General features: G+C 34.2%; 3 protein-coding genes across 21 annotated transcripts in view; 2 read left to right on the top strand and 1 right to left on the bottom strand.

Moving 5' to 3' along the window:
* Tpst (tyrosylprotein sulfotransferase) overlaps positions 1-12,628 on the top strand; it is a 332,855-nt gene extending 320,227 nt beyond the window's left edge. For all 17 annotated transcript variants that reach the window (XM_074128991.1, XM_074128990.1, XM_074128995.1 and 14 more), the window contains 3 exons: positions 5,708-5,902; positions 7,361-7,614; positions 8,636-12,628. In XM_074128991.1, the coding sequence (XP_073985092.1) occupies positions 5,708-5,902; positions 7,361-7,614; positions 8,636-8,921 (735 nt within the window). In that variant the 3' untranslated portion in view covers positions 8,922-12,628. The remainder of the gene's footprint in view (positions 1-5,707; positions 5,903-7,360; positions 7,615-8,635) is intronic.
* A 1,384-nt stretch (positions 12,629-14,012) lies between these two features.
* LOC141454576 (SEC14-like protein 2) overlaps positions 14,013-20,901 on the top strand; it is a 56,930-nt gene continuing 50,041 nt past the window's right edge. The window contains exon 1 of one of the 3 annotated variants that reach the window (XM_074128999.1): positions 14,013-14,209. Coding sequence is in view for 1 of the 3 variants with exons in the window: in XM_074128998.1 (XP_073985099.1) it covers positions 17,077-17,133 (57 nt within the window). In the remaining 2 variants the exon portion in view is untranslated. Of the gene's footprint in view, positions 14,210-15,205; positions 15,347-16,975; positions 17,134-20,901 lie in introns of those variants that run through there. The other 2 variants (XM_074129001.1, XM_074128998.1) reach the window with 2 other exon arrangements.
* LOC141454577 (uncharacterized) lies at positions 14,443-15,895 on the bottom strand. Its single transcript, XM_074129003.1, has one exon. The coding sequence runs from the start codon at positions 15,782-15,784 to the stop codon at positions 14,594-14,596; it is 1,191 nt and encodes a 396-aa protein (XP_073985104.1). The 5' UTR covers positions 15,785-15,895; the 3' UTR covers positions 14,443-14,593.

Below are 20,901 nucleotides of genomic sequence, written 5' to 3'. Positions count from 1 at the left end.
TTGTATACCATTTGCTCAATATATAAAGTAGTTATTTATAACACAACCTGCACGAATGGCAAAAATATAAAATTACAAAAAACCTGCTATATAAAAGCTAAAATTATGTCACCAAAGGGCTTATTATAAAATGGAAGGTTTGCTAAAAAGTTTTCTGCTTTTAATGATAACTTATTATTTGTAAAAGCACCAAGACTTTTATATTCTGCCCTCTAGATGGGGGCACAAAATCATTTTTAAAGGAGTTAAACACCTACGTCTAGGGAAAATTTTAATTGGGTAACTTCAATAACCATAAAGTTTATACTCTTGAAAAGAAAGTGTCTAAGAATTTTCTTCATTAAGCAAAATGTGATTTTCTTCTTCCGAAGTTTGTTGGTAATTATTATAAGCTAATTTAAAGTGCTAATTTTTTTTCTGGTAGATTAAACGGGTTCTAATAAGTAAAAGGTTAATAGTCTAAAGAAATTCCCTTATCGCTTAATACAGTTCACTTTTTAATCTTCGCTTTTTTTTTTTTTTTTTTTTTTAATTTTATTTGCCATTTACTATCTACAAAACAAACAATGCAATCAGCAAATCCGATGAATGATGCTATGGACGTGATTGGCTGGAGGAGAGAAGCTGCCCACTGGCAACACTCCCGCTTGAGTTGGTTATCAATCCATGAGATGGTCGCGGGGCCAGCAACGCCTCAGCCGCCGTGGGGGGTTGTCCGGAATAGCTATGGAGGCGAGATTTTGGATTAGAGGATTAGAGCATAGAGAAAGAGAGTTATGGAATTTTCGGTATTTAGTTTTAGCTGTTTCAGTCACGTAGGGTATGTTGAGATCTTTATGAAGAGAAGAGTTTGAAACGTAGAATGGAGCATCTGTAATTTGACGGAGAATTTTTGATTGAAAGGCCTGGATTTTTTGTGAGTTTGAGCGTTTGGTTGAACCCCACAGTTCGAGTCCATAAGTCCACATTGGTTTAAGTATGGTGTTGTATAATAGTCGTTTATGTTCTATTGGAAGTTTCGACCGTCTGCCAATTAGTCTTAGTAACAGTTTATTCCGTTTGTTGAGTTCCAGTCTTTTTAGTTTAGTATGTGGGTTCCATGTTAGTCGTTTGTCGATATACATCCCAAGGTAGCGAACTAAATTTGCAGGAGAAAGAGGTACAGAGTTAAAGCTGACTGGTGGAGAAGTACGGCGTCGCAGAGTAAAAGTGATGTATTGACACTTCTGAGAGTTAAATTTTAATCGCCATTTTTTGGCCCAAGGTTCAAGTATGTCTAAGTGTGTCTGTAAGTGAGTGGAAGCTGTTACAGGGTCGGAACTGGAAGCAAGAATGGCGGTGTCGTCAGCGTAAGTGCATAGTATTGTGTTAGTGTGAGTCGGTATGTCTGCTGTATATACAGTATAGAGAAGAGGACCAAGTATACTACCTTGAGGGACGCCGGCTAGAGCAGGAGAGTAATCAGGAGTGGCAGAGCCACAACTAACCTGAAAGAAACGGTCTGTAAGATAAGATTTCATGATTAAGTAGTAAGTAGAAGGAAGATTTCTCTTTAACTTCCACAACAGCCCCGGATGCCATACCCGATCAAAGGCTTGAGCCACATCAAGGAAGGCCCCGGAGCAATATTGTTTCCGTTCGAGAGAAGAAGAAATGGCGTCCACTACTCTATGGCATTGGTGTATGGGACTGTGTTGTTGACGAAATCCAAACTGATGAGAGGGGATGACATTTGCAGTTTCAAGAATAGGACAGATGCGTTTTAGCAATAATTTTTCCAACAGTTTCCCCATGGTCGGTAACAGACTGATGGGCCGGTATGAGGATGGAAGATGAGAAGGTTTGTTCGGTTTGGGAATCATTTTTATGACTGAAAATTTCCATAATGCCGGAAAGTATGTAGTTCTTAGTACTGAGTTAAAGATGTAGGTGAGATATACTATTGCCTTTTGTGGTAGATGACGAAGAATTTCTGAAGTTATTAAGTCAAAGCCCGGAGATTTTTTCTTTGGTAAGGATTTTATTAAATATTTTACGTCAGAAGGAGTGAACGCTTTTGGAGGGAGACAGAGAGGCAAGGCGGTATCTAAGTCGGTTAGTATTTCAGCAGAGTGTATGTCGTCACTAATGTCTGGATGAGGTGTGAATATGTTGCTCAGGTGGTCTTTGAATTCTATGGCTTTTTCTAAGTCTGATTTCGTCCATGTTCCGTCATTACGTCTTAAAGGAGAAGGAACAAGTTTGTAAGAGAGTAGTCGTTTGGTAGCGGTCCAGAGTGATTTGCGGTCAGATGCCAGGGAGGTAACATATTCTTCGTATTTCAGGGATCTGAAGTTTTGAAGTTCACGTTTTAACCGTCTAGTCAGTCTGTTGTAATTCAGTCTGTCACTCGGGTAGTGAGTACGTTGCCATACTGCTCGAGCTCGTCGTTTTTCTCTTATTAGCATTCTGATTAAAACAGGAAGGTTACGTGTTCGGGATTCGGTCTTGTAGAAAGTTTGTTTGGTAGAGTCCCAAATGGAAGTTTGTATTGAAGTAGTTAGAAAGTTTACTGCGTGATCTATTTCATCTGGCGTTTTTAGAGAGATTAGCAGATTCAGTTTGCTGTCAAGGGTATTTTCGAAAAGTGTCCAGTCAATAGGTCCAGTAATCAAGGCAGAACGTGGTGAAACAGGTTTTGGAATCGTGCTGAGGGTAAGAAGAACAGGGCTGTGGTCAGAGGAGAGGTCAGTGAGTGTGTAGGTGTCGAGATATTGAGATGAGATTTTGGAAGAGATAAAAATGTCGAGTATGTCTGGTAATTTGGATGGTGATGTCGGCCAGTATGTAGGTTGGTCTGGAGAAAAGACGGTATAATGAGAATGAGTGAGTGTGTGTAGAAGAGTTCGCCCGCGAGGATTAGAAGTTCGGCAGCCCCATTGAGGGTGTTTAGCATTATAGTCCCCACCAGCTAGAAATTTGGGTCCAAGAGTAAGGAAGAATGTCTCGAAATCCACAGAAGAAATAGATTTATTTGGAGGGCAGTAAACTGCTGCCAGAGTAAAGTTAAAAGGTTGGCAGTCTAAATTAATTGCTGCAGATTGAATGAGTTCATTTTGATAAGCAGGTAATCGGTGGTGAACCAAAGTATTTTTTATTAATATTGCAGCTCCTCCATGGGATGTATCGTCTGGGTGATCGGTCCTGTGAGTTGTGTAGCCGGGTATGTAAAAGTTAGATCGTCCTGTAAAGTGAGTTTCTGTGATAAGTGCTACGTCTATTCGTTTGTCATGTAGGAAAATGTCTAATTCGTCTCTGTGAGAGTTCAACCCATTGGAATTCCATAAGAGAATAGTGAGCGAATGCTGAGAATTGATCATCGAGACAATTTAGGAATGAGCTCAGTAACGAGAGACGTGAGAAGAGTGATGAGAGGTGTGATGAGAGATTTGAATTCAGAGATGAATGTAGTGAGAAGAGAGGTAAGGTCGTTAGAGATAGGAGAGGGAGGTACCAGTATAGGCTGAGCCGCTGACGGCCCCACGACCCTCGCGTATGATGGACTGTGACTATTAAATGGCCTGGAGGTTCCTTGGTGCCTTGGTTCTTCAGGTGCTAGCTGCGGAAATTCGTTGGCTGCGGGTGCTGGCATAGCTGAATGGGAGACTGCGCCAAGATGAGGCCGATTTCCACTTCTGTCAAGGATGGTTCTTCTCCTGAGGCGTTGTAATTCTTTATGGGTTACACAACCTCTATAGTTTGCTGGGTGATTCCCTAAGCAAAGGGCACAAGTTGGAGGTTGCTCCCGAGGTTTTGTACAGTCTGATGATGGATGGGGGCCTGCACATTTTACGCACCTCGGATTATGGTTGCAATATGACCTTGTGTGACCATATTGTTGGCATCTTTTACATTGTAATATTTCTGTAGTTTTATGTGGCTCTTCTATTTTTACAATTGTATATACAAGGGTTCTCAAGTTAAATATTTCTTTGTTGTTTTCTTGTGGGTCCAGATCTACAAAGAATAATGGAAGTGGTGATTTTGTGGTGGGGTGTTTAACATTTGTGATGTTCCTAACTTTGAAATTGTGGCGTTCTAAATCTTCTTTTATTATTGTTGTTGGTGTGGAGTGGTGTAGGTGTCGTATTACTACTCGGAAGGCTTTTTCACTTTTAATTTGGTATGTGTGAAATTCAGCTTTTGTCCCTTGTAAGTAGTGTATGGCCGCTCTGTATCCATCAACTGTTTTTGTAGATAGCATAACACTATCTACACGAGACTTACAGTCAAAAGAATCTGGCCCTAATAGCTGGCTCAAAGTCTTGCAAAACTCTACGTAATTTGAAACATTATTTATGAAAATTGGTGGAGGTTTTGCATTTTTTACTGGCTGAATTTCTTCCTGTGGCTCCCTATCATCCACTCTGAGGGGTGCAAAGGGATTTGGAGTGCAAAATATGGAATCTGTTAGACTAACTTCTTTCAGAGTACGGTTTATTTGGTTTTCTGTTTGCATGTTACTTTGTGAAATTGATTCCATAGAATTATTGATATTACACAGTTTTTGTTCATTATCATTGGTGTCTACGGTAGAAATAGGCTTGACTTTATTTTTTTTAATTTTTTGTGGAATATTTGAATTTAAAAATGATCTTTTTGAGCTTTTGTTTAGTCTGACACTTCTAGTGATCGTGCCATCTGGTTCACAGCTGACATTTTCATCATTAGTCTCCATGTGGGAGAATTAATAATTAAAATTGTCTAAAAAAAAAAAAAATAAAAGTACTAAAATGTCCATGTACTCACCTAACCTATAATTCACTGTTTACTTATAAGTTCAAAACAAAAAATAGCATCAGATTTAACAATGTAAATCAAAATGCTTTCAAGTAGAGAGCTTCAAATGTCTTAAGAATAGCTCCGCGCACTCATATACCCACTTTTACCTACTTAAATCACTTTGATTTTAAGAGCAATATCAAGCTGTACACTCAGTAGCACTAGCGCCCAGCTGACATCTAATCTTCGCTAGAATTGACTTAATTGACTTTTATTTTTGTTTGCAATTCTTATTATAGAATATTATATATTATATATTATAGAACTGGAATCGTGCAAGAACAGTTCGTTTATGTTTTTTTTTATAAGTAACATTAAAACATCTTTGATTTTTAAAAGATATTCAAAAAGTGGAAAAATCAGCATTTTGAAAGGCAAGGTTGTTAAATTGTTTACAAAAATTAAGGTTTAAGATATCGGTCAGAGCCTTGCAAAAATGGTTCACTGATTACAAATTGATAAAACGTTTGCTAGAGAGTGGTAACAAGATATAATTACAACTTGTAGTCAGTAACTGTGACCGAAAAACCTTCAGCTTTGAATTAGATGCTGATTTGAATTAGGCTTATTTCCTCTATTTTAAAAATGACGCTAATTGCAACACTAAAAGTAAGTTTACTTGCACTATTCCATAAGAGTAGTTTTTAAACTTGCACCTACAAGTTCATTATGATGACGCTTATTGAACGTTACAGTTTCCTCCTACAAGTCATTGTAATGTATATAATTCATGGTCCATTAGCTTGGATCATTCATCACCATTATCGTTTTCAATTTTAGGGCTAGTAATAAATATTTAGGAGTTTGTAAAAGAATTTATTTTAGTGATTTAGAAAATTGTTTACAACTTGTTTATTAAAAATGCATCATCTCTTCTGGTTTACAGGTACTTGACGCTGCAATAGCTGCATTCTGTTTAGAGGTGATCGCTCGACACGCCGAGCCGGCCGAAAGGCTCTGCAATAAAGACCCACTGACCTTGAAAGCTGCAGATTATCTTTCTAATCTTTTTCCAAATTCTAAATTCATTTTTATGGTACGAGATGGTAGAGCTACAGTACACTCCATTATTTCCAGAAAGGTAAAACTTGTTCCTCTTAACTAATGGTACCAATAACTTTTTTTTTTACTATACATTAAAAGAGTTTTACGTCAAAATCTTTGTATTTCGATGAAAAAGAACAAAATTTCAATTAATAATTGAGCCGTTCACTGCACAAATCGATTAACTCGATTTGAACTTAAATTCAGAATCAAGACCAGTTTCACTTTAGAAAGAGAAATTTGTAATTTCTGGCCGTTTAAGGACTGCTTGCATTGCAGTTAGACTTTATGCGTTAAAACTGGCTACTTTGATGACATCGGCGAATCTTTTAATAATCATCCACTCCAGAAGTTTGAATAAAAGATTCTGATGGAGCTAGATTAGATTAGATGAAAAATTAGGGCGGCCTCAAGGCCTGCGCCAATGCGACCCCTTTGGATCTATTGTGGCTCCCCTCACTCTAAAGCTCACCCTCCAGACTCGTCCGCTTAATCAGACTCTTAATTCTGGAGAGTGACTCCTGGGTAAAGCTCTCAGGCCTTGGTTTTTCCTCCCCGAGAAGTAACATCCTTAGCCATACAAGCCCCTCACACTGACACAACACGTGCAATGCGGTTTCCTCTTCTTCCTGGCAGAACCTACAAAGGCTGTCCTCTGCCAGGCCCTTGCGATGCATATGTTTTCTGAGCCTGCAGTGGCCAGTTAAATAAGCCTACAATTATCCTTATAGCCCCACGGCCTTGTCGGATTAATTTTGCAGTCAGCCTCGGCGAATAGCCTCTGATGAATTCCTTCGCCTGTCTCTGTCCAGTGGTGGCGAGCCACCACTCCTGAGACCTACTCTGCACCCACAAATTAATGGCCGCAGTCTTAACACACTTTGAAACCCCAAAACAGGGCTCCGGGCCAACGAAGTGTCCCGCAGAGCCTTCCCGGGCCAATAAATATACCACTTCGTTTCCCTTAAATCCTAAATGACCAGGTACCCAAACCAGAAAGACCTTATTTTGGTCACTAATTTCCTTCAGGGCACCCAGACAGTCCCAAACCAGTTTTGAATTGACCTGGTAGGAACTAATAGCCCGTAGAGCAGCCTGACTATCCGAGAAAATTACGACCTTGGAATTAATAATTCCTCGCCCTTTAATCTCGGTAGCGCAGAACCTAATTGCAGCTAGCTCAGCCAGAAAAAACTGTAGCTAGTTTTCCTAGGCTAACCGAAAAACTACATTTCGGCTTCGCCTCGTACACTCCCGCTGCTACGCCCTCCTCCATATTGGAGCCATCCGTGTACCACAACGAGTCTCCCACAACTGGCGGTCCACGTCTCCAAGCCTCCCGGTCTCCAATACAGACTTTGAAAGGCTTGTCGAAGTTATATTTGGGTTGAGCTAAGATTGGGTATTTGCATCGATCCGCAATAATATTTATATATTTTACTCATTGTATCAACATGCTATTTCTTATGCTAAAGATTATTATTTAACATTTCAGGTGACAATAACTGGCTTTGATCTAACCAATTATCGCCAATGTTTAATTAAATGGAATGATGCGATAAAATCAATGTATGAGAAATGTGTTAGCGTAGGAAAATCAAGGTGTATGATAGTTTATTACGAACAATTAGTACTGCATCCCGAAGCATGGCTGCGTAAAATACTAGCTTTTTTGGACGTTCAATGGAATGATGCAGTGCTGCATCACGAGGATCATATCAATGAACCTGGTGGGATTTCACTATCCAAGTAAGTGGTACAGTTAATATTAATTAGTTAAAAAAAAAGATTTCGCATTTCTTATTGCTGGTTATATAGGTTGATGAAAAAGGCTATATAGGTTGATGAAAAAATATTCTGGGTTTTTTGAAATCCTTTAAGGTTAGAGAGCTCTTGAACTCTTTAAGTTTGCGTTTAGGGATATTTATGGAATAATTTTAGCCAGTTTGAAACTTATTTTTTCTCTCTTCGCTACTTATGGAATGTTTATTCACCTAAAATAAAAAGGCTACTTTCAAGTTGAATGTAAGAGATGTTCTTAAAAAAACAGTCACTGCTGACGGTCTAAATCGCATCCATAGCAGGTTCCGGATTGTCGCTAGTTTAGGCCAAGAACAATCCAGCGCTTACCTTCGCAGTGCTTTTTCACTTTCTCTAAAGGAACCATATTAGCATTACTGGTTAATGATGTCAATTCAGTTTGGGTGATCTAATCCAAGCAACCTGCACCCTACCTCCGATCATTAGGGTACATAGTCCATCATGAGGTGTACAACCCAAGCATCTCTGAAGATGTTGCAGTTGTTTCCACTTGTCTTTTGTTTTCAAGATTTGAAGCATGATTAACCGTACGCACATAGGGCTCCATCAGAGGACAAATGCAATTATTATGCGAGCCCGTGTACAAATATTGGATGTAAAAGAGAAACTAAAAGGGCTTAAACTGTAATGTAAGACTTCCAATAAATTTATTTTAATTCAATTTTTTCATATGTTTTTAAAGCTTTAAAATTTATTTGCAATAATTAGCTAGTTAATTGCCATAAAATGTTCTGTCGAAGAATAAGTAAATTTGCTCTAGAGTTCATTATCCAAGATTATATGTAATTTTTTCAAGAAGACTCTTGAGTCTTGATCAGCAAACACTCTGAGGCATTTTATTTAAACTGAATTTATTTTTATTGAGAGATACTCTTAAAAATATTTAGTTTAAATTAGACAAATATAATTTCAAATTTCTGAAGTAAATAAACTGGTTTTTTTTTTTCAGGGTAGAAAGATCATCAGATCAAGTAATCAAGCCAGTAAATGTAGAAGCTTTAAGTAAATGGGTTGGACAGATACCGCCAGATGTGACACGTGATATGGCCACAGTGGCACCAATGTTAGCTAAATTAGGATACGATCCAAACGCTAATCCACCAAACTATGGCCTACCAGATACTATGGTCGTTGATAATACTAGGAAAGTTATTGAAAATTCGCACCTTTGGGAAGCAAAAGCTTTAGAACTATTAAAACCACAAATGCAACAAACATCCTCAACATCAGCGTGACATAATACTTTATAAAATTAATTTATTTTTGTTAATTTATTGTCTTTTTTTTTTTTTAATCTGTTTTTTGTGGAACTTTATTTTATTATCATTATTCTATTTTTGATGATTTTTATTGAGAATCTCCACAAAATGTGCTGTAAATTTCTTCCACAAAATCAAGCATGATTACCTAATCAATTATTTCAATTTATAATATTCGAAATGGACAAATTAAGTTTATTATTATGAAACAAATAACAATTGTTTCTTTTATGCTGCATTTTAATTTTTAACTTTTAGTGCCATAGATTGTTTTATGTTTATTTTTTTTTTTATATATAAATTTAAAGAAACAACACAAATATTAATATGATTTTATTTTACTTTAGTAATAATGTGTTTCAAAGCGCCAAATTATTTCCCATCATCATGGATGATGTCAAAAGTCTTAACGAGTTTTAAGCAGTTTTTAATTAAAAGTTTCACCAGATTTCATTCTTTAAAATATTAAACTGCGCGGAAAAAATATATCTCGTAACTCTCCCAGACGCCGAACAACAAGTTCAGCAGTAAAAAAAAAAATTTGTTTTAATTTCATAAGATCTTTTAGAAAAACAAAGAGTTGGTATCGCTTAGCGTAGAATCTCCTACGTTCGAAGAAAGAAAGCCCCCCTCCAGGATTCTCAAATTTATAAATTATTACACTGGTTATCATTAAACGTTTTCCAAAAACTCGTTATCTTTCATTTGTAATAATGTGTTTCTTAATAATCCTTGTGTTTCTATAATTTTAAATAAATATTCACAGACTTTTGACCAAATCCCTAGCATGTATATTGTTAATTTCCTTCATTGTTCTGTTTTAGTTATTGTAGATATCATTAAGCAAAAATACGCCAAAACATAATTTTCTTTTTGTTTAAAAATATTTATTGAACGCGTACAAAAAAAAAAAAAACATTGTACAGTACAATAAATTATTAAAAGATTGCACATATTCATGTATAAACTATATTTTTATACTTAGAATAACATCGTTATACAAAATATATATATATAATTATTAAAAAAACCCAAAAAAAATTCAAAAACAAAAAATGATTTGAGACCAAAGTGTTTATACTATTCTATTTTTATTCTCAAATAGTTCATTTTTTATTACTTGATAGTTTGACATCCTTGAAAATATTTCTATTAGATTTTTTAATTCTAATGAGCTGGTTCTCCACATTAAGATAACTTTTAAATTGTAGATTTTTCTTTTGTTTTTAATTATGCATTTGTCCAAAATCATGTTCGTGTTCTTTACGATATCATAAATTTATTTGTAATGATTTTAATTTAAGTTATTCGACATGTAAATAATATAGATACCCAAACATACCTCCTAATTCAACAAAAAAAAAAAAAAAACCTATTAGTTAATAATAGTTTAATTATGAGGTACTTAAATTTAGATTCATAAACTTTAAGAAATAATTTGTACTTAATGTACAAATGAATAATTTCTTATGTTTTTCATTATTTTTATGTCTCGTAACATTTATTATTAATTATTTGTTTGCGTGAAAAAACAACCCTACATTAGGGACTTCTAAATTTGTTTAAAATTAATGGACCAGAATTGCCAACAGAAAGGATTATTGAACAACATTTGTACGTAGAATTGCAGTGACTACAGGTTGACAATCGGCAAAAGGGAGAGATTTCAATTGAGCAAGTATGGAAGATGAGAGAGAGAAAAAAGGAGAACTCCAAAAAGAAGCGGAAATAAGACTTCGAAAATTTTACTTGAACAATGATACTTGCAGTTTGGGAACCAGCAGAAAGCTGCCGAAGAGACTGTGCTGAACGAAGAAAATCGAACAGTATATTGGCATAAAGTAAAAGAAGTAATGCAAGGTAGAAAACGTCAATAGGAACGCAAAGGCCAATAACCCAGAAGTACAGTCAACAAGATAGCCTAGTAAAGAAAGTTTTTTAGAAGAAGATATGAAAAGCGGAGTAGAGAAAATTGTAGAAAATGTAAAGTGATATATGATTCCAGGCTTTTGGGAAAACGTGCATTCAAACTATAGTCTTCAAAACAAATTATTCCATCAACAGGACGTACATTTGAAGTGGATGAGCTGAATCATGAACTGACTCGGAAACCTGATATTATGGGTTAAGCCCAAAGAGTTGGCAATTCTTGGTAGTGGAAGACAGATCTAAAACTGTTAAAATCAGTGTTGGTCTCACCAAGAATTTACTAGAATCTCTTATTTCTATTTATTTCAGAGCAAAGTCAATGACAATAGTGCAATTCTCTTCGTGCACTATGTTTAAAAATTAATTTGGCTACTTCATACATAGTTATAATTTTTTTATGCTGTGATTGAATTCAATTCAATTTCCTAATTGAAAATGAGCCATTCCTTTCAGAAAGTTTTGCACATTGTTCACAAAGGCGCTTTATGTTGACTATCTTTATTTCTTTCAGAAGTAAAAAAAAAAAAAAAATCGAATAGAACTCAAAAAAGCAGCTAAAAGCACAGCATTTTATTTTATTAATTATTAAAGCCTATTTTTTAAATAGCAAAGAAATGCCTATTTTTTCAGACGGAGATTACTTCCATTTACCAGTCAAATGTCGTGAGAAAAGAGAATGTAGCTGACATGTTTTACTATATGTTTCTCTTTTTATTCCATTAAATAATATATAAAGCCATTTCAGAAAAACGAACAATTAAAGTGATGCCTCTTGCTACTTACTGGAGCTTCTCTTGAAAATTCTTACAGGATAAGTAGTCCGTTTCTTGAACTTTGCTTTAAGGAATTAAAAAAGATATGATTCAATATCATGAATTTCCGTCTTAATTCATTTTTTTTGGGGGAGGGTTCAAAATGTGCACCACATTCCACGCAACAAAGTGACAACTTTTTAAGAGAATTAATGTTGATAGATAGCTTTATATTATTCAGATTTGTTTTTAATTTTTTATTAAGACATCTAAATTACAGCTTTGAGCTTCTTTGTGTTCAGTAATAAGAAAAAGCATGAACGAAATGAGTCTTTGCGATGATTATGAACAAGACGGTTTTTTCAGATCATCTTTTTTTCAAACAGGCGATTTCAAGCAAACCTATCACTTTGTGTTTATTTGACGAATATAAAAGATAATGCGAAAAATGTGCTCAAAACAATAAGTACTTTTTTTTATTTTAGGTAGCTGCTAAATTTTGAAAATAATAAAAGCATAATTTAAATTAAAAAAATATATATAAATAGATACATGAAGTGATACGCTAAGCGAAAAATATGTGATGTAAGTAGTGTTATTATTTTTAATCTTTATAGTTTTATGTTGTGATTCCACACTGTTATCTGTCGCCGTAAAATTATTAAATGATAATTTGTGTATCCTGTATTATAAATATATATTTTATATCAGGAAGATTTCGTATGTTAACAAAAAAAAAAAAAGAAAATCATTTATAGGATATTTGTAAATTTTTATAGTAAAACAGTAAACGGTTAATTGAATGAGAACATCGTTGTATTTGATGAAAATTGTAAATAATATATTTCATGAAACGTACAAAGTGTGTATAAAAATCAATACATTTCGGGATAAGTTGTAGATAATGATAATATGAATACTATTCAATTCTAATTAAAAACAAGAATGTACATAATTGCAAAAAATATAATTCAGTTAATGGAATATAATGATACCAAATTATTGGTCGTTTTAATTATTTTTTGAAATTTTTAATTTCTTCTTATGCTTATTAAGACCGGATTATTGCATACGTCCAGATTTCGGTTAAAAATCGACCATCGGAGATCTGAGTTCAAAAAGTGGCCTTTACATTTTTTTTTTAAGATTATTTCAGTGGCTTGGTGCAAAAAGTGTCAATGTCAGATTTTGGTAAAAATGAGTAAAAAATCTGTTTTGATACTTTAACCATCAGAGTTTTTCTTGCAAGGAGTGCCGTAGTCAATTTCAAATTAGTAACTGAGTTACTAAAACTTACTAGTGCCAATGTCAAAATTTAGCATCAATATTTCCCTCCCTCCAGGTAAACCAAAGAGGACGTACACTCGTAATCCTTTTTTTGACATTGGCACTTCTTGTACCAAGCCACAGATTTATGTTATTTACAGAGAATCCACTGTAACCATTCTAGTATTAACCTTGTGCCCAAAAGAGTGCGATCAGCAAAGCTGAAAAGTGGAAAATCAAAGAAATTCGATTCTGATATTTCTCCTCTACCAGTTGTCGGGAAAATAAGGATTGTACAAAATCGGCCAATCGAGGACGTTTTGCTTCCCTTCACGTCCATTTATTTATTACAAGGAAATCTGTATTGAAGTCAACTAATATTTCATATCAAATTTATAGTTCTACGTAAAAATAAATAAATAAAACAACCAATTCTATTGGGTGAGAAAAGAAGGCTTTGATTATTCTGTACAGGGTAACAGGACTCAACCTAAATTTATGTAAGTTACAGTGTGCTACTGGTAATCGCATTCTTTCCAATTTGATCTAATTCAAATATCTTTCAGCATAATAATTCTAAAAATTACTTTTTAGTTAGTATTGTTTCTCACTATCCTTATGAGAAATAGAACAAATCCTTTTGCTTCAATATTTGCAATGTATTTCCAATGATGACTACTTCAGAATTCATAGCGTACCCATAATTAACGAAGAAAAATAGAAGAGTACAACTTAGTGTTTTAAGGGACGCCAATTTTTGTTTGTTTCGGGAGGTGAGCCTAGGATTAGGCTCGTCATTCCTTCTTATCTTAGTTTCTAGACACTTATCTGGTAAAGAATTATCCACTGTAACTTCGTTTAATTCTCAAAAGGTCTTAGCAATAAATTGAAAGTCAAAATATAAGTACCAAAATGTACAAGGCGAACTGGCAAATTAGCTATCCAAAACGTGCCGATAAATATTTATTTATTTACAAATCCCTATTAATAAATGTAAATTAATCTTTAAATTGATTAAGTTAATTTTATAAATAAGTTACTATTATTTTTGAAAAATTATAAACGCAAACTCCATCTAGCAGCTGTCTTACGAACTAACTATTGAGTCACCAATTTGAAACCACCAGCTGATCCGGTACATTTAACTGGTCCGTTACCTTTGTGCATGTGAAGTTAGACCTTTTATTTTGTTAAAATAGTTCTACTAGTTCTTGATACAAATTTGAGTTGTTCGTTTAAATATAATTTAAACTACAATGTGCATTTACATTTCTTCTGTACAATGTCCACGAACTTTTGGTGAACGCTTCCATTCAGGTAAGTGAGAATTATAGATCCTCTTTTTTGAATTCTTTTAAAATTCAGCATAATTTGGTGTTTTAAAAAGTATTAGTAGGCAGTTTTTTAATGGTGCATATTATAGAAGAAACTATAATCGTGGAAATAAAGTCACATCTCACAACACATGCTTAATTCTTTTGTTAGAAAAAAAACAAACTGTAGTTTAATGACATTCGCCTTGAAGTTTAAGAAAATAGTGAAAACCAAGGTTCTCTTATTTAATTCAGAAATTTTATTTTTCGTTTTAGTTTTAAATAATTCTTTTATTGTTTTACAATCCTGGTTTTCGTAATAAACAGTTTTCAGTATGTGGTTTGATTTCAGAAGTTATTGGTTGGAATTATTATTATTTTTAATCATTTAGAGTAGCTCGCAAAAGTAATTAGAAGCGAATTGACAAACAAGATGCGGCTTTTTCAAAAAGACTTCTTTTAAAAATAAACTGAGAATATGTACTGCATCTGGGTGGTCTTTGAAATAGTCTTTATATTCCAATAAATGTTTATGATATTCATCTGTGTAAAACGTATAGAGCTCGACGTCCTTATAAAAGCGATAACGTAATGGTACCAAATCCTCTGGTGTAAATAATGGCTTTTGATTTTCACACAATATTGCTTGGCTATCTAACGTTAAATAAAAATCAGTATCTGACCAATCTTGATAAATTAATTTGCCTAAATTTGTCATTAGAATTCTAGAACGTTGTATTTTTTCGTTTGGACATTTAACGCTTTTATAGAAATTTTTCACTGATATTTTCTCTTGGAAATAGTTGATAGTTTTAATCTCACTTACTACTAAATTACAAAGGCAGATATCGCCGTTTATAAACAATAAATTGAACTTTAGCCGGCCAACAAAGTTGGTACGAGCCAACTGACGTAGTAATAACATGAATGCACCTTCAGTGAATACTGATGATAATTCTTTTGCATCAAAAAAGCGTTCAATTTCAGTTATACCGTAATTGTTATCTAAAAAAGCTGATGTAATTTTATAAGGCATCTCTTCTTTCTTCCATTCGACTGTTCTTAATGTTGACCTTTCTTTGACTGCTTCAAATTCTTCTCTCATCTCGTACACAGTTCTGTACTGTAAATCAACCATGCTGTAAGTGTGAAGTTTACTTGTATTTAGTATTCTTTTGCTAAATTTAATTTTTGATTCAGCTGAAACTTCCAAATTTGTTAAATGTTCCATCCTATTCACGGTTAGTCTAAAAACACCTACTCTATGGTGCTTGTTATTGTATAAAAATAATTTCTCATTAAATACTATATCGTCAACGTACAATACATGTAGATAGTGTTGTTTAAATTTTCTATTAGTCTCATATCGTTTATTATGTCGCTTTTCATTAATAATATCTAATAGGGCGACATGTGTTCGACTGTAGACATCATACCAGTCGATGTAGGGATCTGGAGAAAGTTTTGGAAAATTCTCCACAGTACTTTCTGGTATCAGCGACTTACTCTCGCCATACATTAAACCCAATTCATCTTCTTCTGCTTCTTCTTCTTCTTCTTCAAGTGCTTCTTCCGCCATCAGAGATTGTAACGGTAAAAGAAAAAATCAATAGGAAGAAAATACTTTTTTTTTTATTATTAAAAATTGTATGAGGTCCATACATATGATAAACGCTTCACTTCTATGGTAACCAAAATAACGGGTTTTTTTTAATTTTTAAAAAATCATTTAAAGGATTAAAAATTACGAAATCAATAATATAAACTGTTCTTCGCTCACCCAGATCAGGCACTAAAATAATTAAAATCTCTTCGCTCTTTGATCCTAATTTGATGGTTCATTATGTACTTACAATATTTGAATTCTTTAAACTCCCAGAGAAAGAATTGCAAAAGCTGAATTAAATTTTGAAAAGATGCCTTCTTCAACTCTGTCTTTAAAAGTCTGGTGTGGACACTCACTTGACATTCTTTTGTTGGAATAAATATAATTTGAGTGGCCAACTTTTTATACGAATTGTGCTAAACTTTCAGTTGACATTTATGTTTATTTAGTTGTCTTACAAACCTATGAATTTATTTAATTTTTTTTCACCTGAATTATACGTTTTAAGCACTTCTGAATTCTTGTACACTTTTGGGTATAGGGTCGAGATGTGAAAATGTCATTTTGGGATTTGTACGTCTTGCCACTTATTTTATCATTTAGTTGGCTTCAATTTGTTGCTGGAAAATTCCAAATTTAAAAAAAAAAACTTTCTCAAATTTTCTTTATTTTTTAGAAAGTTTATTTTTGGGTGTAGTGTTTTTTGTAGAATGAATGGGTAGCTGGAGATCTACTCTAAAGTTTCATTCTATCTAATGTAAGTTTTAAAGATTTGTCTAAAGCTGGTAAGAAATAAATATACTTAAAAAAATTGCTAGTTTAAGGAATTTTTAGAAGTTAGAAAATTTAGAATAGTTGTAAAGATAAAATCATGTGAATTTTCGCCTCAATTATTTTTTCTCTATTGGATAAAAAAAAAACAAGCAAAACTATTATTCTGATTGTATGCAATATTATTGTGCATTTCCACCGAGCATTCTGGAGTTGATACCTAAAAAACCTGATTAATTCAATTTTAAAATTAATATTATTTATAAAAATAAACTTTACGTAGTTATTTTAAATTTTAAATAATTTTTTATTTTGTTTTAACTAATGGCCAAAAAATTTGATAGTGGGGATATTTTTTTTAAAAAAAAAAAGGTAGAGGGGTTTAAAAACAGCTGGGCGCCCAGCATTGACTGTTTGGCCATACAGTTCGGTATTGTCTCCCGTCACGAGCGCTAGCAGTCGTATAAGTGTCGGTTCCAGGGCAAATTTAAACAATGCCACCTTTACCAGCTTTAGATCTCTCTGATGATCAGAGATTTGCGCTTATGAAGGTAATTTATGGCAGTATTTTTTTGGTTAAAGCCTAAATTTTAAATTTTATAGATCTTATTTGGTTAGCACAAAAAGTAAATTAATAATTGAAGTACTTAGGGAAGTTATGACATAATAAAGAAAAAGATTTTATAATTCCATGTTGAAATTGTTGAATGTAATACTTAAATGAATTAATATATTGAAAGTATGAGAGATAGAGAGATGTGCTTTCTAAATTGTCAGGCTTTAAAGTAAGAGGTTGACTCGTTCAAGTATTTTAAACAATTAGTGTTACTCTTATCTTTCGAGTGCCCCCACATTGTTGCTCTGCATCAAAAGATTCACCAGTTTTGGAAAGTTTTATAACGATCATTAAAAAAAAAGAATTTTTTTGAATAAGTTGGATGGTTTTGTTTTAAGACCAGTGCTTTTAAAATCAACTTGGAGATTAACTTTAAAAACTGGTTACTAAGAGAGATATCGCAGCTAAATTAGACGTTACTTCTTCTGTGTTCAATTAACGCGAAACCTGTTTTTTGACGAATTACTTGTTGTGTAGCCTTCATTTTGCTTTGGCCATCATATAAGCTACCCATTCGACTTTTTCTTTTTAATTTTTTTATACATTTTTCTTGAATTTTTAATTGAATAACAGGTAGCAACAATATAGATTCATTCATCGAGTCCAGCGGTTTCTATTCAGTCTCACTATTATAAGAACATTATATTACAAGAACTATTTAGGTAAAACCGTTCAATTCAGGCAATTTTAAAGGCCGCTAAGTTGTTTAAAGGAAAGTATGGGACTTTCATAATTTCTTTAAGATTAGCGATGATTAAAGTTGTAGGCTTTCCGCTAACGTGCCATTCTGTTGAATTGTACAACATTACTAGTATTATCTTATTGTAATTAAAAAAAAATAATAAACGTTTCGTGTTTAAGATAAACGCAAAACCGGAAGTTATTAATCTTTTGAAAGAATTCTTTTACCATTTTTCTTGCTTTTCTAATCAGATAGAAAGACCTCCCAGTTTTGTTTGATTTGAATTCTTTAAAACAAGGGATTCTGCGACCACAAACTTTCCTCATTTTTAGGCTTTTTATATTAAATAATTTCTGACAAGATTTTGTAACTTGTAGCGAAGAGTTTCGAGGTAACATAAAGCTTTGTTGGGAATGAATGAATAAATATTTATTGCTATAAAAATATACATAAAATAAATACAGAAGTGTAAATGTACTATACATTTTAACCTTCTTAGCTAGTGAAGAAAGAGAAAAGTTAGGTGAGGAGAATTGGAATGCAGAGAAGAAAGGAGAGAGGAAAAACCTGCAGCTAGTGTAGAGGGTTAGAGGAGTATCTGTTTTATTCTTTTGTGTCCTGTAGGGGAATAGAAGGATCTGTAGGTGGCTATGTCGCGGCAGAGTGGATTAGGATGACACTCTAGGATGGAGAGAAGTTTGAGCAGACGATTTTGGATATAGGAGTGTACGGGGGGGGGATAATGGATGCAGTCTCCGTGGAATGAGTCAATTCTAGTGCGTCCTGGAGAGTCTGTTGCGAGTCTGAGAAATTTGTTTTACGTTGTCCTGGAGTTTCTTGATGTTACTTACTACAAGTCCAGGCTCCAGGCGGAGCAGGTGTAGAGTAACATCGGCTTGATGACAACTTTATAGAGGAGGAGTTTGTTAGTCCACAGTCATTTGTTGATCCCTTCCGAATCGTAGGATTTGTCCAAGTCTGAAAAATAGCCATTCGTTTTTGCAATCACCTCCTCGTTTGAATAAAATCTTTTTCCCGCCGGCCATTTCTTCATATTGGGGAACAAATAGTAGTCCGAGGGAGCCAAGTCTGGAGAATAGGGGGGATGTGAAACGAGTTGGAACCCTATTTCCATTAATTTTGCGACCACAACTGCTGAGGTGTATGTTGGTGCGTTCTCGTGATGGAAAAGGACTTTTTTGTGGGCCAATCGTGGGCGTTTTTCTTGCAGCTCGGTTTTCAAACGGTCCAATAACGATGAATAATATGCACCTGTAATAGTTTTACCCTTTTCCAGATAGTCGATGAGGATTATTCCTTGCGAATCCCAAAAGACAGTCGCCATAATCTTTCCGGCCGAAGGAACGGTCTTCGCCTTTTTTGGCGCAGATTCCCCCGCAGGAGTGTAGTGATGTATCCATGTTTCATCCACAATGACGAAACGACGCTAAAAGTCCTGCGGATTCTTCTGGAACAGCTGCAAACCGCCCTTGCAACACTTCACACGATTTCATTTTTGGTCAAGCGTGAGCAATCGCGGCACCCATCTTGCGGATAGCTTTGTCATGTCCAAATGTTGATGCAAAATATTATGTACCAGTTCATTCGAGATGCCCACAGCACTAGCAATCTCACGCACCTTCACTCTTCTGTCATCCATCACCATATCATGGATTTTATCAATGATTTCTGGAGTAGTAACCTCAACAGGGCGTCCAGAACGTTCAGCGTCACTTGTGCCCATATGGCCACTCCAAAAATTTTGAAACCACTTATAAACTGTTCTAGTCGAAGGTGCAGAGTCACCATAATGTTTATCAAGCTTCTCTTTAGTCTTCTCAGGCGTTTTGCCTTTCATAAAGTAGTGTTTAATCAACACACGAAATTCTTTTTCGTCCATTTTTTGAAAATCACTCGACTTCCTCGATTCAAACGAATGCCAAACACAAAGAAATAGACCGATCTGGCTGAAACTTGGTGTGTGTTCTTCCAAGAGATGCTACTAACTAAACATAACCTCGATACGCGCCAGTAGTGCTATCTCTCTGACTTTGCACGGACTTTTCAAACGACCCTCGTATCTTCTCATAGAATCCTTGTATCACAGTTTTTGATCATAATTTGTATCTTTGTTATAGCTAAGGAAAGATAGTTTGTCCTAGAATCAAAGGTTGTAATTATTTTTCTAATTAATAGCTTCTAGAGATAGTAAACAATAGGATGTTATATCAAAGCGCAGAATCAGAACGGTGCACACGGTTTTTCTAGTTGGTTTCAACCAAGCCGAGAATATATATGAACATGAAAAATATGTAATCTGTTAATGTAGTTGGCGTGCAACATGCAATAAATTTTTTATTAACAGGCAAATTCAGTAAGAACACCTATTGCAGTCTTATTAGCAAATATTTAAATGATAATTTTTTTAATGATTTCATTCAAATTTATCTAGAAGGTTTTTAAATTACAAAGAAATAATCAAAACATTTCTTTTATTACTACGAATTCATGAATATTCACAATTCATGAACGTTTTTGTATTCATTATTATTCCGTAGTAGGTTCAAACCTATTGATCATGTTTAGACATGCAAACTGCTGGGTCTCTCCAAAATTAGGGCGTAGTTGTTTTTTAACGCTCTGTGGACAGTTTTTTAAAAAAAGATTGGTTCTAAAGGCGCATTTTGGTCGTTAAACTTTTTTATAATTTATGACACCTAGAGCCTCTCAGTGAACTGCCGGCTTTTCCGGCTAGTGTTTTGTCGTTCCATAAACAATTAAGAGTCTTGTACAAATAGAAAATCTAAGGCAACACTTCTTGACGTTGGGAATCTCGAGATATCAATTTGGCCAATTCCTGACAAATGTAGATTTTTGAATTTTAGATTCTATTTTATTTTTTGTATACTTCATTATTTTTAACACTTTATATTAAGGTAGAACCTTTATATTATATTGTAATTATGTACCATTCTAGTAACATCATTCACCCGTGTATTGCTATAGGCAATACTCTATGTA

The sequence above is a fragment of the Rhodnius prolixus genome, unplaced genomic scaffold, assembly GCF_049639745.1.
Source record: "Rhodnius prolixus isolate KJV_2025 unplaced genomic scaffold, Rpr scaffold_9, whole genome shotgun sequence".
Taxonomy (NCBI): Eukaryota; Metazoa; Arthropoda; class Insecta; order Hemiptera; family Reduviidae; genus Rhodnius; species Rhodnius prolixus.
This window is presented reverse-complemented; position numbering and strand designations above follow the sequence as displayed.